This window comes from Bactrocera tryoni, chromosome 4 (genome assembly GCF_016617805.1).
Source record: "Bactrocera tryoni isolate S06 chromosome 4, CSIRO_BtryS06_freeze2, whole genome shotgun sequence".
Classification (NCBI taxonomy): Eukaryota; Metazoa; Arthropoda; class Insecta; order Diptera; family Tephritidae; genus Bactrocera; species Bactrocera tryoni.
Window position 1 is genome coordinate 46666609 of NC_052502.1, and position 18202 is coordinate 46684810.

Sequence of the window (18202 nt, forward strand, 5' to 3'; positions counted from 1 at the left end):
AAACCAACTAACTTAGGTAGCATCAATTCTTTCCCGTTATTTTACAGTAACAGCAGCGAAAGAATCTATAGGCATACATATGAATACATAAATATCTCACACTATTTACTTTACACATTATAGTTTACAGCAGATTGGTGTATATACAAAATACATTGTATATACATTTAGTAACACATAATCAACATTAGTCTAATCTTTAGTTTTCTCAAATAGTTTTTTGGCTCACCTGCCATATTCAGTGCCGCATTCTCATGCACGTAACCTTTAATGATTGCCTGTTCACTTTAAAGAAATGTAATAAACACATTTCAGTAATCCCGTATGATCAAATTTGACCCGGACTGGTATATAACTGCTCGCAAAACTCGAATCGATACAAATATTCCTCATAGATTGATAAAAACTTTTTTATATTTGTTTACGACGTGAAAAGTCTATCAGGCGATATTTACCATGTGTTCCCAAGAGAATTACGACTACAGAATCGGAATGTTGCGGAAGTGTTTTGGGGAGTCAACCATATTTTATCACGAACACAAATTTGAGTACCGCAAAGCATTCAGTGAAGAGCGTCAAATCACCGAGAACTTCAAGTTGTTCAGTCACCTCTGTTAATGTTGATAACATCGAAAGGGTTAAAGAAACAGTGCTTTAAAATCGTTGTGGTGGCGTTAAAGTGACAGTAGAGGATCTAAACAACTCTTACGAATCGAATCAATACATTTTGATTAACGCGCTTCATATGTCAATGCAAGATTCATACCAAAATCCCTGTATTTCTTAGAAGAACGACATCGATTATAAGTCGCAAAAGAGATGCTTGGCAACGTAACTGAGCATTACGTCGAAATTCTCCAACAATTTAGCGAATGACGCTCTAAAAATGAGTTGAAATTGAATGAAACCATTCCATTAAAGGCAATCTTAATCGATGCTTATAGCAAGTTATTGAAAACTAGACGAAATTTCGGGATTCAGCAACCCTAGTTTTGCATTCTGGCAACTCACAACTCTATCGTAAGGTTTAAAATTTTTGTTGTTATACATACACAGAACGTTTTGTCGGATATGAGCACTATTTATAATGCTTACAGTAACTTAAAATATTAATATCGACAAAAAAAATGAAATTAAATCTCGAACATTTTCACGCGATCTCTGCAACAGTGCATCGATGAACTTAATTCAATTTCTGGCGATGAAGCTCCATCAAGGACTAGTGTTTATTTATGATATACTGAATCCAGTCGAGGTTGTAGATTACTCCAAGAAAAAGATCGTGAAGATCGTGAAAAACCGGCTCTTGTTCCGGAAACTATTGATGCTGGGCGCAGACTGATATTGCAAGATCATCATGTGACATATCGTGGAATTAAGTCAACTATAGCCATTATTTTGTTCGAGCACTTAAACCATCGCTTTGATGAGTAATCCACCATCAGGTCTTGGCACTCAGCGACTTCTTTTTATTCCCGTACGAAAAAAATAAATTAAGAGGTCAACGTTTTTCGACACCCGAAGAACCGGTTGATGAGTTCAGAAAGATTTTTTTGCTAATAACTCAAACAGAGTGGCAAAAATGTTTCAAAAATTGGTTCAAACGCTTGCAAATTTATAGGTTTTTTATTTTGAAACAAAAAAAAAAAATAAAGCGATTTTCGTGGATAAATATTTGTTTTTGTTCACTAATCCCGAAATATAAAAAGGCAACCTACATATGTATACGTAGTAGCTTGTAAGTAGGCGAAGTGAAATCTTCTTAATCCTTCAGTTTCGATTATACAGCTTTTGCGAAACTAGTATTTAATAACTTGAACTTGTAAATCTTCAACCTTTGGCGTCTTTAGAATTGACAAGAATATAAACAAAACGTTCAAGCAAATTTGTGGTGGATAAATGGGGCTTAGCTCTATACGTGCGATCCCCGTTTCGAAGATCAGAGTTAAAACTTAAACTAACTAAACCTAAAACACATCCTGAAAGCTCATAGCCAACTTAGCTTTAAGAAGAAACAACCAAAAGTTTGAACCAAGTAGCATTCGGTATGTACTTGTATGACCAAAAATTGTCCAAATCGAACCAAAACTGTTCAAAGAATGAGGTACCGAATATTTGGACCCCAATACGTTTACTTGACTTTTTATTGAAAACATCAGTCAAAGTGTGAGATATATAATTAAAATTCGAAGAGAATCCTTTCCGACATTCCCATACATGATTGAATCGAATCGGCTATATATTTCCCGTAGCCCGAGTAAGGTATATAGGAAGGTTGTCGAACTTTCCGGCTGACTTTATACCGCATATATCGGCCAATATGTAAGTTATCTCAATTAAACTGCGTGAGCGTGTTTAAAACATAGTTCTAAAAATAATTGAGTCTATAACCCATAATATAACTTAATAAAGCATCAAATTTGATTCTAATTCATTTACAATTTCTTGGAGCAATGATTGTTTAATTCTTTCACCAAATTTTTTAATGTGAAATTTTGTCAATACTTGAAGTATTTCCCTAAGTCAACTATAGCCTGTGATCCTTGCAACTTGCAAGGGTATGAAATGTTAGCTCACATCCGAACATGGCCCTTCCTTACTTGTTTTCTCGCGTTTTAATCCACCTAAACAGTTCTTATACAAAGTCAAAGGGCTAAGCGTTGCTTTGCTTGAATCGGCTCAGGGGCCTATGTTGAAAGCGATAATAAAGATTTGATCAGATGGCATACCTTCGAAATGAGCCGCGTTGGCTAAAGCCAAGTTAGACTCGAAAATAAAACAGGACGACTTAAATTTAAACAACAAAAGGGAGAGCGCGAATGTGTTGATGGAAAAAGTATGTAAGTATCGGAGAATTACACCAGTTGCACCTAGTAAGTTATGAACAAACTTTAGGTTTCTTCTTTCACATTTCTTTCATTTATTTTCCATTTATTTCAAACTTTCTTCGTAGCGATTCGTTAAGAATTAGACATTTATACGTAAAACACGTCTCCTATTGGACCCACGCCTATTACGAAAACGTCTCAAGCGACGTTTTGTTGTTGGTTTTGTGTCGTCGATTTTGCTTGCGTCTTTGTCGTAAATAACGACGTTTCATTTGGTTACGTTTACGTGTTCTTCTAAGTTTCTGTTGACGACGACGTTGTAGTATGACACGTCGACGCTTTTGTTGTGAGCGGCGTCTAGCAAGTTGACGTTGGCTTAGTCGTCGGCGAAGCGCTTGTTGGCGTCGTCGTTGCTGTTGGCGTAGACGCTGATTGCGCTGACGCAACTGCCATTCGCTAGGACGGGCGAGAGCAGCACGTCCTAACTTTCCATGAAGGCTACCGTAGCTTAAACTGTGTTCATCGGAACCGTCGTCTTCAGCTTCTTTCAGCGCATTGTCATCTTGTTCATCTTCATCACGTCGGGCTTGTCAAAGTTGTAGGAATTATCAAACATGTAGGACTGGTCGCATATGTAGGACTTGTCGTAGAAGGGGAAGTTGTGGAAGGACTTGTAGTCATGTCTGGATATGTAGAAGTAGTCGGATCGTCTGGTGATGCTACTGGTATAGTATCGGAAGCAGGAGCAGGTTACAACAACCGTTGTAACACCCTTCAGCATATTTAAAAATTGACTGGTGATAGGACCTTGAGGCTTTACGTTCTCATATCGTCCCACTGATGCGGTGGATTGGCGTCGATTTTTGAATATGCTTCGATTCGCAGCATCTGGTCAAGGGAAACGACAAAAGTATAACAATGAATACACTTAGATGTTCTCGCAGAGCAGTCAACTTGTATGTAAATGACCTACCAACGAATTGAAGAGTTAGGAGAAAAACTAGCATGAGGGCTAATTGGAGTAAGCGCATTGTGCCGCTAACTTAAGTAAAAATTGCCAAACTAGACGTATAATTGTGGTCGCTTTGCTCGATTTTCAGAAAAATCCAATTATATTAAAGGCTATCCCGAGGCAAAATAATTAAATGTAATTTCTCCGAATTCTAAAAGCAGTGAGAGTTGAGTACCCAAATAATAGTGATAGTTAGTAAAAATATTGGTCATACACTTCGTAAATGCGAAAGCAATAAATCATCTCAACTACTGATCTGGGTTCTTGTTAAGTTTTGAGATCAATAGTAATTGTCTTCACGTGTCTGTGTTGATATGTAAACAACAGCGCTCAGTTGTTCAATTGATGCTGCTCCAAAATAAAATTAGCGGCAATTCAAGAACTCCGTTTACAGTTACCGAAACAGTATGCACACAAATAATTGCTAACAATTTGTTTTAATTACGGCTCAAGCGACCGATTCAAGAGTGCAAAGTTGCCGCAGTGATCAAAGAGTAGAAGAAGAAAATGATAAAATCTGATCAATACTAAGCGATCTAAGGATTTTTCGGATTTTTTGTTTACAACTTTCGTTACAGTATTGGTATTTTAGTATGGATCCTTAACTTTTTCGAAAATATAGTACAGCCTAACAGGTGAATTGAAAAGTCCCCGGCCTACCACAGTAAAGAATATTTTTTGACAAATTCGTTTTTTTCAACATAGTTCTCTTTAATGGTGAGATACTCATTATAGCGTCCCTCGAACTTTTCGATACCAGTTTTATGGTACGATTTGTCTTTTGCTTCAAAATAGGCCTCAGTTTTGGCTATCAGCTGTTCATTCGACAAAAAATTTCTTACCAGCAAGCGCCAAGTTTTTGCTTTAATTTTTTTCCCCTTCAAAAAGGCAATATTTTACCAACACGCGAAATTCCTTTTTATAGATTTTTTCCCAATGACAAAAGTTACTTCACTCAAAATGATATATGGTAATTTACAAACTTATATGACGATTATAAACGCTAATTTTGTTAGGATATATGTATATATAGATTTAATTTTAGTAGTGTCATCTCCGTGTCCGGCCGAGGACGTTTTAATTGACCTGGTTTGTTCACAGGAGATAGTGTAAATTTCTCAAATCCGCCGAGGAATTTTCTCCTCTTATTCTTTATAATATTAGTATAGATAACTTGGTCGATGTGAAAATGTTAACCTTATAAAAGTGTTGTCTTGATCATTATATGGTAGGTATAATAGTTTTAGAGCTTCAGATCTACATAACATTGTGTATAGTAGTTAATAAGTAAGGTATTCTATTGAAATAAATTGGATAGAAGTATTTATTATATTTTATTTTATGTAAAAAAATTTATTATATTTAATTTAGTTGATGCAGTGATAAAATTGAGGGTAATGGGTTTGACAAATGATATAACGTGTCTTGAAAATGTTTGAACATTGTTTTGAAGACCTCTTTTCATATACCCGAACCTAGCTGCTCTTTATTTGTTCGGGTTCAAGATTATCTAACTGAATTAAATTCATATATATTGGGTTCGGTGGTTGATCCAGAGATCGCAAATAGAACTCAAGTTTACTCAGGCATTTAAATTCATTTTTAAGTTCAGTGGCATATCTGAACGTATGAGCTCCCAAGAGTTTAAGCCTTGATCTCGCAAACAGGGGAGAGGTTTTCACATCGCCTTATTTCATTCAGCTTTTGCAGCTGGCAGGCCGGACGCCAGAACTCGTTCCCATTCTACTGATAATGGGGCTAGTGTGCTTTTCCTTACCAGCTTGTCAGCTTAACAGTTACCTGCTATTCCGCTGTGGTTTGGACCCATAATAAAAGGATCACAAAAAGTCCCGATGCCATTGATAGCGAGATTTTTTAAGCAACCTTAAACGAATGGTTAGTGAGCTCAAAGCAATCAATGTCTTCCCTACTCTGATCTCGATATTAGCCTTCAATGGAAGCTTTTTATCTAAGAATCTTAAGGTTGGAGCAGCTCCCGGCATACACGTAAATATTCAAGTACTGGCTTTAACATGAAATCTTTGTAGATCTAAGACTAGGTACCAATTTTTTAAATGAAGCATATTTATCCAGAAAAGTTTAAAGCTGAAGTCCAAAGTGTCTTCTGTAACTGATGACGTAGATACAACCCTTTAAGGTGGAAAATTGAAAAAAACTTTAAGTATGAGTTGTAATGTCTGTATCATATTAAAGTAATGATTATTACTGTCGGCAAAAGAGTTTTATTTAAAACACTCACGCGATTTCGTATTTCACTTAAAATTAGTTTATTAAATCGAAAATAAATAGTATAAATTAATTATGCTTTTAATACTTAAAATATACATTTTGAAACGAATCTATCAACTTTAGGCAGCTTGTCCAACGATTGCAGTTTCTGCCTTGTCACCGTCCAGAATGACGATCATCTGAGGTACGTTGTTCACCTGCGAGCGAAGGGGATACACAGTTTGCTCTTCCTCGAAATACGGGCTGCCGTTATTGAAGTTCTTCGTGGTGCGTTTCTTCAGTGATGACTTTTGCTTGGTTTTACGCATACCGTTTTTCGATGAGCGACGCTTGTTGCTAGTGCTCGACTTTCTCTGCTTTTTGTTGCTGCTACTACGACGCTTATTGCCACCATTGTTGACGCGACGACGACTTGCTGATCCTTTCTTCGTATTTCGCCTGCGTACAGAGTTGACGCGTTGATTTTGACGTTTGGCACTGTTCAGCCGATTAGCGACATTCTTCCTGTGATGTGTACGACGTACGTTGTTGTTGGTCTTGCGCTTGCGTACGCGCTGGCGACGACGTACGGCACGTTCCTCGGGCACTATACCATCATCGTCTTCCATCTCATCAACGCCGTTGGCAGCGCGTTGTACTCCGGCAGCTTTCCGTGCACGATAAACTTGATAGTTGTGGAAGCTTTTGAGATGACGAGCTAGGCGTGCCTGAGGTAGAGCGATAAGCAATATTAAAGATATGTTTTGTATAAAATCACGTGTTGTGTATTTCGGTTAACGCACCATCTCGGGTTGTTGCAATATCTCGGCATTCATAGCGAGCTCAAGATTTTCGGTTTTACTATCCTCAGCGCCGATGACAGCACTTTCGGTCTCAGCAACATCTCCCTCTCCCACCGGCTTACCTTGCTCTTCATCTGTCTTCTCTTCTACCTCTACAGGCACAATGGCGGGATTTTCAGACAATTCGGATTTTGCTGGTAAAGGCACACTAAGGACCTTGTCAGCTTCTGGCAGTGGCAATTCGAGTGCGACTTCGTCATTTCTTGCCTCAACAATTGCATCAGCAACAGATAGCGGTTCCTCTAAAGGGTCGTTTATGATAGTATTAGAAATTACTATAGTTCTGTTGCGTTCGATTAAGAATCGTATACGTACCAGCTGTGACGCTGCCTAGCAACGCAGCGGCGCATAAAAGCGCCAAGAAAACACACAACTTGGACTTGGCCATTGCGTGTTGAATACTTAAGAGTTAATGGTGTGTGTCGTATTTGCTTTCGGGACTTCAGCACACGTTTAGTTGCCAAGACGTTATGCGAACAACTAAAGCGCTGCTTACGCTCTTATATCGCCATTTTATGTATATTAAACAACAGCGATGGGCTATAAGCTAAACAATTTCAGTTCGAAGATCACTTTTTATTATTATATGACTAATCATGTTTGGTGCGTTGCTGTACACCACGATATTATCATATTCCGCTGACTGCCAAACGCTAGACTTTCTTTATGTTTCGCTGACACACAAATCGTTTTCTCTAAACATTTATTTGTTACCAATAGTTTAATGGGATGAAAAGTATTATTTTGACAGTTAAATGTAAAATTTACGATCGCAAGCGGTGAAATTTAGCCAAAATATTTCAATCGAAGGCAAGACTTGTCTAAAAAGATGATACATAAGAAAGACAACGGGAAGTGAGGCGATATTGATTAATAGTTGAACTCTTTGGACAATCTGAGCTTATTGTTGGTCGTTTGGCTTTCGCCGAATATATGATTGTAGAAGGATTGAAAGAATGGAAAGCAAAATTGACGCGCTTGTACACTTTTCTGAAAAAAATAGAGATTAATATTAACTATAAATCTGCGCAGTAAGTTCACTCAAACCTAACGAGTTAAATGCGTTTCTCTACTTTACTAATTTTTTTGTGCCTGAATTATTTTTCTAATATTTTTTTTTATTTGCTCAAGCATATACCATTTCTCCCTTTATTTTGAACCACAATATAAAAAATATAAGAATTTTCTATTTAATTTTTCAATATGTTTTATTTCATCCGTTTATTTTTCGCCGTCAATTACATAATTCAAGTAGCATCGTATAGCTGTCGATTGTTAGTTAACCTATAATACTAAAATAGTTCACGTGTGGTCCGTCAGCGCTTGGAATCAACCCTGCAGCCTTACAGGACGTGCGACACGACGATTACCACGTCGCCGTTTGGCGCCACCGCCCACTTGATAGACGCGTACGTTCTTGCGTTTGTTGTTAACACGGCGACGACGGTTGCCTCCGCGACGACGACGGGTCTTACCGCCACCACGGCGCACCACATTGCGACGCGAGCCCTTGCGACGACGACGCACTAGCACACGATTGGCACGCGCCTCTTCGCTATCGGTCTCGCCACCTTCCATTAGCGCGACAACGCTGCCATTTGGTATGGCATCGAGTGCAGCACGCGGCACCAGTAGCGCCGTCTTGCCAGTCTTCTCGTCCACCACACTTTGTCCTTCGATTTCGATAATACCATCGGGTACCATAATTGCGCCGGCATGTTCGCGCGATACCATCATATTCGTGGGTTTGGCATTCTTCAATATGAGTTGTGCATTCAATTGGCTGGCACGATTGGCATCGTTGCTGATAACGGCAGCTTGATTTTTCAATTGACTACGCAGGCGTGGCGAGTGTGGTGCACGTGAGCGCAGATATACCAAATTATTGGCGACATCGTTTTCGTCATTCAAATTATCCGCATAATCATCATCATCGGCGTTGTACTCGAAATCGTCGTCGTCATCATCGTTAACTTCAACATTATTGTTACGTACAATATCGTCATCTTCATCATCATCATCATCATTTGCTGCATTGGCATTGTGAGCATCGTCCTCCTCATCATCGTCCGCATCATCATTGCTGTCGGCGCTGTTTTCGACTTGTGTTTTCTTATGCGTAGCTTCTTCTTCGTCGTCGTCCTCGATCTCTACAACTTTGAAGCCCTGTACCTCATGTCCATTGCCGTTTTCACGTGGCACGGTAAGGAAGAGATACGGATGATTTGGTGCGGCGGCTGCAGCGCCCGAACGTAGTTGTTTCTGTGCAACTTGCTTTTGTTGTCCTTGGCGAGGTTCTGAGGATGTGTAGAATTATGTTGCAGTAAGGGTTTTTAGAATTTAATTTTTTTTAGAATTGCCCGGCATCCCTACGTTAACATACTAATGTATGATCATACATGTTATGCGTCTCAATAGAATGAAGGAATTATTATTAAATCTTTTGAGAACAAATCGAAATCTACGACTTTGCAAAACTCTATCGTATCCATTGCACTAACATTCACGCACTAAAGCTATAAACTGTTGGAGCTGAGATATTTTATACATTTTTCTGAAAAAGTGTTTAAAAGTCAGACCAACCAGCTTTCAACAATAAAGAAAATGCTTAAATTGATATTTCATGGAAGAAGATCTATATTACTATTTCTTAGAGTCCATTTTCTTATACTGTTAGACCTGTGACACTGTTTTGGAAATATATTCTTTTTTATCTCATTAATCAAAATTTTTTTTTTTATTACTCTTTGCAATTTTTTCAAACAGGAAAGTCTATGCCACATCCTATTTACTTCCAAACTCTCCTTTATGACCTAAGTCGGGTTATTGATTTCACAACTAAAAAGAATTCGGACTTCCCCACCCCTGATACGCACCTGCACACACCAATGCCACAAAGAGCAGCACTGCTGCCACACTTGCTGCTGCCTTCAACATGCTGCTGTACTATCGATCAAGGCGATCAATCAATCAATCGGTTTAATTTATGATAAATATCAGACAACAAACGCGTTACCAACAAAAAGTGTCCTAATTGTAAGCAATGTCCAGCAGAACTGTAGAGAACACATTGATCGCTTTACGTTTTTATGCAAAACCCAGCTGTGAGCTAGCGGTACTGAACGAATACACAGGTAATGGCCAAGAATGGTCAAAGAACCAAATTGGTCTGCAGAGGTTGAAGCGCAGCAAGAATAAAAGAAAAATAACAAATACATAGCCAAAGAAGCTTAGAAATGAAGAACAGCAGCAAATAACTCAGCAAATAACCGCTGAAGAGTTTGAAAACAAATATGGCATAATAAGTGTAGAATTCTTGTTTACTCATTTGTTGGGCCAAATTTTAATGATGTGGCTGCCCTATAGAAAGCTTAGATAGCTGCTTGACATGACTGCGACTTTCGCACGCGTTCGCATGCGCCTACATGGCTTTCTTTTGTTGGACGCGATGAGTTAATGTTGACAAGGCAATGTTGTGGACGCGACGTGCTTTGTCTTCTCACCTCATTAGAGGCATGTCGAGGAGAAGAACATATAAATTTGTAATTAATAACATGCTAGCATGCCTGTATGTGCATGTGTAGGTGTGGTGTAAACACTTCAACCACTCACCATCAGTAGCACAATCGTCTGGGAGATGTGAAATTAAGAATTCTTTTCTGAATTTATCTCTTTTTTGCTGTGAATTTTTGGCAATTTAAATTTGGTCCGCCAGTGTACGGGACATTGGTGGCTGAGCCGCTCGTTAGGCATTGCTGCTGGCATCACAATGACCACAAAATAATACGCATGATTGCTTATAACCCCGCCAGCTAGTGACTAGCAGTTCAGCGACCTCCATCAGAGTATATAGAAATCAGGCATATAATTAATATAAATTATGTTTTACTCAATATATACATATGTATATATGTCAGGCTAACACAAAATATTATATTACGGACATATTTATACTAGTATATGTTGCTGCTGTTGCTGCTTTGCAGAAGAAAACGCCAAAAAAAGATCTGCTAACAAAATACATATGTATATATTTTTCCAACGACTTAATACATACTTAAAGTGGATTCCTCAATTCATATCTAGGTATCTTTATTTTAAGTTAGATGAGATAGTTCCAACAAATTGAAGTATTAATCCAAAATATTACTTTCTTTGAGTCAAAAGTAAAAAAGTAATTTCTATGTTTATTTCGAAGTTAGCCTCTAAACTCGAAAGAGTTGGCTTCGAATTTCGAATTTCGGACTTCGGATATGTAAGAACGTCAAAATGTAAAAATATGAACATTATCAGCTACATTATGTCAGCTACAAAAGATCCAAGTCTGATTTTCGAAACATATAAATATATATTTCATAACATACTATATATATTTTTAAACGAAAAAAACAAGAAACCCCGTTAATTTCGGTTGACCCGATGCAATAATATCCCTCATATATACAAAAGATTCCTTAAATAACTTGATAACGGTCAGCTCGTATTGTATCGTCAGATATTGCACCGTTGTCTTAAAAATAACGCATGCCAAATTTCTTGAAGGAGTCTCATCAATTTAAAAAGTTTTCCATTGAATGATTGATTCCGATCATTTAGTTGGAATAATTGGAAAAGGACGTGTGGAAAATTTCAGGCCGATATCTCAAAATCAGATGTACTAGTTCGTGTATACAAGTTCGAATAGCAATTACCCGTCTGAAGAACAACAAAGCGGTGGGCGTCGACAAACTGATTAGACCTTATCAGTGTGGCTTAAGGCCTGGAAAATGAGCAACAGACCAGATATGCTCCAAATCTTGGAAGAGACAATTGCTTTTGCCAGCACGATGTCCTCGGAAAACTAATACGGCTGTTAAAACTGAGAAATACCAAAAGCTCTATTAGGATCGGGTAGGATCTCTCCGAGCCTTTCCATACCAAACGAGGTTTAAAACAAGGCGACTCCCTTTCGTGCGACTCTTGCTTCTTCTTCTTGGATCTGGCAGTGAAAGAGGGCAAGAAAAATTATGTCCTGACATCAAACAAACAGTCGTTACACTCGCGACTAGGCACGTACGTAGAAACTTCGTTTATTTCGGAACCAGCATCAACCCCAACAACAACGTCAGCCTCCAAGCCCAACGCAGAATATCTCTTGCCAACAGGTGCTACTTCGGACTAAGTAGGCAATTGAGAAGTAAAGTACTCCGAACAAAGGCCAAACTCGACAAGTCATTCATCATCCCCGTCTGCTACCATATAGCATGGAGATGCATGGAAGATGACCACATCTGATGAGTTAGCGTTACGAGTTTTGGTGAAAAAGGTTCTGCAGAAGATTTATGGCCCTTTGCGCATTGGCAACAGCGGATTCCGCATTCGATGGAACGGTGGCTGGTGGCAGCGAATTAAAAGACAGTGACTACGCTGGCTAGGTCATGTCGTCTAAATGAACGAAAACACCCCAGCTCTGAAAGTTTTCGACGCAGTACCCGCCAGGGAAATCAAAGAAAGACCACCACTGCGTTGGAAAAAGCAGGGGGAGAAGGACTTGGCTCCACCTCGAATCTCTAATTGGCGTCAAACAGCGAAACAGAAGAACGACTGCCGCGCTGTTGTAAACTCAGCCTTAATCGTATAAGCGGTGTTTACGCTGATAAAGAAGAAGTTTGCGTATACACATACAGAAGAATGGTGAACAGTAAAATTCTCTAATGCGATCAGTCCTCTTAGCCGGACGTTTCCCATAACTGTATAAATTTCATAAACGCAACGTTTTCATTCTTAATTTCATACAAAAGCACTTTCTACAACCGGACATGAGTTCGTTACAACGACTGGACACGGACGCCATTTGGTAATATTTTGGTTAATTTATCTCTGAAAAAGAGACAAGATTTCGTAAAATTTGTCAAGGAAATTACAAATGTACAATTTTTAGTTCCCACTTTTTTAAATTCTTATTAATTTTTGGGGTTCTTAGACCTTTTTTTTAAGAACAATGCGTAAAATGGTCACAGCAAAAAAATGGTCTTGCGCTGATGCTGTCTGGTTCACGGTGACTCAACGGAAACTAATGCGATATTTGTCATGCATTCACGCCTCGCTGATATTGGCTCACATTTATTAGTTCAATGGAAATATAGTACTAAGTTGTAGCTTCTGACTCTAGGACTACTTTTTATACACTCGTTTTTGCCATGCCCCTATATATGCAGAGCTTCCTTAGTCGGACAAAAAACCTTCGAGAGTGAGTGGCAGATTATTAGAAATGGCCAACTTTGACTCCTTATAGCAACTTTCATATATGCTCAACTGAAAATTTTAGACACTATACTTCAGTGAAGAGTCTGGGCTGATTTCATTCGATTTTCCAAGTGAAACCATATTATATATTTAGTTTGTGTATTCCACATATTGAATGATATGCTACCCAAATTTACTTTCTACCTTTTCCTTCATGAATGCTTGAGTTATATACGAGTATTTAAAAATAAAAGAAGAATCTTGATTGCACCAAAATTTCAACTATTTTGAAGCATTGCAAAGAATGCGAATTGAAAATTTTATGAACTGAATTTGGTTCTAATCGATAGTGTATTTAGAGGAGATGTGAATTTGTTCTTCCTTTAGTCTATGCAAATTGGCATCCCGCTTTGAAAGTGAATGGCAAGCACCCTGTTTAGAAATCCATCAGCGCCGTTGACATTACCCAGAGGTAACATTGTGCGCCTCGCAGCATATTCAAGAAGCCCAAAGCTGTCAGTTTATTGACCGTTATGGCAAGTATAATGATATGTGCCTATGGCGTAGTAGTCACAGAGCTTTGATTGATTACATAATTAAGAAGTTCTATGCGAGTAATTGAAGAGTTGAAAATATTACAAAAAGAAATGAAGTGTGTACTTATACTTTTAAGGAATAATTGAATATGTTGGCGAAGGAAAAGTAATTTTTCTGTGAAGCTATTCAAGCATAAAGAGTTAAAGTTTAAAATTTAAAGTATTTCCACAAGCTGTGAACTAAACAAGTTCGCGGTACAATAAATCTCACTTCGACAAGTTTTCTTCTAAAATTAGTTGAAGTGTCTCAATGTGTAAATCTTTGCGATTAATGAAGTTTCTAAAATTTCTATGACTCAAGCTTACATACATACGAGCATATAAGCGTATTTGGAAGAAAACTAGGAAAGCGTGAGTATTAGCACGTATATGCTTTTACAAACTTGGCTACTAAGCAACGGACCAATGAAAGTTAATTTCTCCTAAGAAATAATCACTATTTTCTTCGTATTCGTATATAAAAATGCGTTTTTTATAACTTTGCTTTCCGGCGAATATAAATTAGCAATTTCTAATCATTTCGTATGCAAATATTTTTGAAAACGGTATTATACCGCACCTGCGCTCGCGAGCACTAAATATTATTTAGTTGGAATGTACCTAGTAGGAAATGTGGGATTTATGTACCGCTAGAAGTTGTGATTCGGCAGCCAAGGTGCTTTATATAGAAAAATGGAGAACAGGTTTGTATCGCAACATTGAATGATTGATATTGAATATTGAACTTCGGAATCAGAACAAAAATTATTGATTTCAATAACTAAAAGATGTACCTATGATTTTGTAGTAAGAACGATATTGATGTTCTGTGGAAAGTAAGCAGTGATTGAATGTTGTACAGCCCGTCTTCTAGACTGGTAACACGCTTAATGCCAACATAACTTAAGCATGGAAAAATTGGTTAACAATAATTCAACAAATCTTAATATTTACTCGAGTCAACAAAATATTTAAATGACAGAAAATTTAAAATTTATTTTATTTTATAGGAGACTAGACATATCTTTAATCAACGTTAGAGAAAACTCTCTGATTCAGCACACATATTTTTTCTACAAGGCTGCCGCTGTTGTAGTTGCTTTGCGCGAAATTGTCTTGTTAGTCGCTTTTTAATGATGCTGCTGCTAGTGCTGGACGTGTTCGATAAGCACTTTAACGAAAATTGATTTTTTAATTTTTATTTGCTTCAAAAGTTGAAAGTTCATCGAACCACTTGGCTTGTAGTTTTTCATAAAACACATATTACTTATACATATAATATGTTCACATATATAGTATGTATGTATATGTACATCCATACAGAAACAAAACACATATTTATAAATAAGAGAATGTCGGTGTGCAATAAATACGCAATTCATTCATTGGACTTCAATATTTCCATATTGTGACAATTGACTCGCACACGTTGTTGAAACCATTTTGATAGTTTATCAAAGCTGTTGAAGTGTTTTTGAGTAAACAAGTATGTTGATGACAAAGGTTTGTGAATCAGCAGTTTCTGTTGAATTGAAAAAGGGTATTAATTTCAAATTTAGCTTAATGGCACACACTGAATTAAAAAAATATCTTCTCGGTTCACAAAAGTGTAGGCTATTTGCGATTCCAGATCAAATACCGAAGAGAAGTAAATTTTTTTATAAATAATAGGTACTATTAATGTGCCGAGTAAAATGAAAATGGATATATATGTAATGTATGGACAGTTCTAAATAAGTCTTCATATCATAAAACTGTCAGAAAATTTATAATAAATTGTAAAGAGTGATCCCTTTCAAGGTTCCTTACTTTTTTAAAGAAAAAAACACAGACACTTCAAATTTAATGGGGATTGTTTATCATTCGAAAGAACATTCTTTGTCATTTATTTTTTGAAGATTATCTCTGCCAAATCCACCCGATTTAAGGTTTTGCTCCGAGGCCTGAATCGGAAACGGGATTGTACGCATAGATTTAAGCTTTACATATCTCTATATAAAAACATTGTCATATCACATGATCTTGGTGGCCAATTGACCGGCACAAAACCTGGAATTATTTGCTCACCGAAGTGTTCTCTCAACAAATCCACTGATTGTCGCGTTGTGTTGAACGAAAATGTAGCCGAAATCACGAGCTTTAATTTCAGGCATCAAATAGTCAGTTAACATAGTGCGCTAACGTTCGCCATGGACGGTTACTTTCTCACCGGCATCATTTTTGTAGAAATAAGGACCGAAGACTCCACCGGCTTACAAGCCACACCAAACCATTGTATTTCTGCATAACAGCTCTTCATGTTGCTCTTCGCCCCAAATACGGCAATTTTGCTTGTTTATATACATACGAAGAAATCGTCCTCATCCCTGAATAAAATTTGACTCGAATAGCCCATAGAGCGAAGCGATGTTGTTTGGGAAGGTCGAGCTGCTTCAGTTCTTACACAAGCTGTAATTTGCACTCTTTTTAAGGTGTCGACGCAAAATGCGCCACATCGAACCAAGCCCATTGGATCAATACCAGCAACGCCCATTCAGTTATGAGAATGTTATCTTTTTTACAAAACTAATAGACTTAACGTCGGTTCTGTTTTCTCTAGACTGGATAAGGAAGCGAAGCAAATGGGTCTGGTGGTGAACAAGGGCATGACCTAATATCTCCAGCTGTCTAACAAACAGTCGTGGTACTCGCGAATTGCCTCACATGTCGCTGTTGACTGTCATAACTTCGAAGGCGTACATAATTTCGTCTACCTTGGAACCAGTATTAACATTAACAACAATGTTACTCATGCCAACAGGTCCTACTTCGGACTGGATAAGCAATTGAGAAATAAAGTCCTCTCTCGACGAATAAAGGCCAAACTCTGCAAGTCACTTATCATACCCGTTCTGCTATATGATGCAGAAGCATGGAGGATGACAACATCTGATGAATCGGCGAAACGAGTTTTCGAAAGAAAGGTTATGCAGAAGATTTATGGTCCTTGCTAACGGCGAATATTGCATTCCATGGAACAATGAGCTGTACGAAATATACGACGACATTGACATAGTAAGCGAATTAAGAGACAGCGGCTACGCTCTGAGAGTATTCGATGCAATACCCGCCGGATGGAGCAGAGGAAGGGGAAGACTTCTGTTGGAAAGGGACCTGGCTTTGGAATCTCCAATTGGCGTCAAACAGCGAAACAGAAAAACAACCGGCGCGCTGTTGTAAACTCGGCTATAACCGCGTAAGCAGTGTCTAGGCGAAAACGCCGACGCCATCCTCCGGAATTAGCAGAGATAAAAAACACACAAAAAATCTTAGTTTCTTTCGCAAACGTCAAATGTCGTTAACCTTTTTTCTTTTAGTAGAATAACAGTTTCTCATGTAAATTGTTCGCTAGAGAGCTAGGGTCTAAATTTCTTGCAAAGATGAGTTGATCAGTGGTCGAAGGAATTTAGTAACGCTAAGAATGTGATTAATGTAGAAAGCTACTATTTTATGCTAATTTAAATACTTTAGCATAGCTAATTTGTAGAAAAACCAAAAACAAGTAGTTATTTAGAAATTTTAGGCTAACCAATCAGCTTTTACCAATTTACCCAACCTGACTTAAATGTATCTGAAGAAGTCTCAGAGAAGTATTAGTTAGAAAGAGAGATATAAGCAGAGTAAAGAAGTTAGAAGAAGAACGGCGCTAAATTTTCACCGATATTTCACTCGTTATTCTTCGTCTAATTTACATAAATATGCATTTAGAAACGCCGCCTTTGAGTCCTCTTCACAACATGCGCGTCTGCTCCAAATACTTTGAGGCGATTAATACCTATCGGGGATAACGGTAAATTCGCGTCTTATTTTCATAACGAACAGGTTATGTGAAGCGTGTCAAACTCAAAATAAAGCCTGCTCCCAACAACACTCTAGCCACTTGAACTCAGTTAACCTGCGCAAAATTAGTAAAATATTTACATACCTACTTAAGTAGGAAACTTGAGTATAGTATGGTAATCAGATAAACGCCGATACATATGTAGCCAACAATAAAAACGCTTAGTGGGCGCCGCTAGCAAGCTGGTTGTTGATGTTCTGATGATGATGATTGCCGCTCGAACATGGCTGACCGGCGAATATGTATTAATTAATTATTCCAAGTTATGGTGAGATTGAGTGCCAAATGCGGGCTAAAGACAACGTAGTATAAGATTTTGGTGTTTTTAGAAACTTATGCATTAATTTAAAGACTGTTTTTTGCAATTCTAATAATTTGAAGGCAATAAACTTGAATGGGGTTAGTAGGTGAATCAAAAAGAATCTTTTGATTTTATCTAACTAAGGTAAAAAACTACAAAAGAGAAGCGAAGAAGTGTTGGTTAAAGACTAAAAAGATATTTTTATTGAAGCTTTAAGAGGATATAATAATACTAAATAAATTTTTATATAATATGGTATATATAAAGAAAGTTTAATCATTTAAAATAG

General features: G+C 37.7%; 2 protein-coding genes across 2 annotated transcripts; both read right to left on the bottom strand.

Moving 5' to 3' along the window:
• Positions 1–3013: 3013 nt before the first annotated feature.
• LOC120774578 (trichohyalin-like) lies at positions 3014–5668 on the bottom strand. Its single transcript, XM_040104310.1, has 2 exons — positions 5641–5668; positions 3014–3414 (listed from the first exon to the last, which is right to left on the bottom strand). The coding sequence occupies exons 1-2, from the start codon at positions 5666–5668 to the stop codon at positions 3014–3016; spliced, it is 429 nt and encodes a 142-aa protein (XP_039960244.1).
• Positions 5669–8261: 2593 nt separating this feature from the next.
• Positions 8262–9869, bottom strand: LOC120774579 (rRNA biogenesis protein rrp36). The gene is made up of 2 exons (XM_040104312.1): positions 9809–9869; positions 8262–9229 (listed from the first exon to the last, which is right to left on the bottom strand). Exons 1-2 carry the CDS (start codon positions 9867–9869, stop codon positions 8262–8264), a joined length of 1029 nt encoding a protein of 342 aa, XP_039960246.1.
• Positions 9870–18202: the final 8333 nt, after the last annotated feature.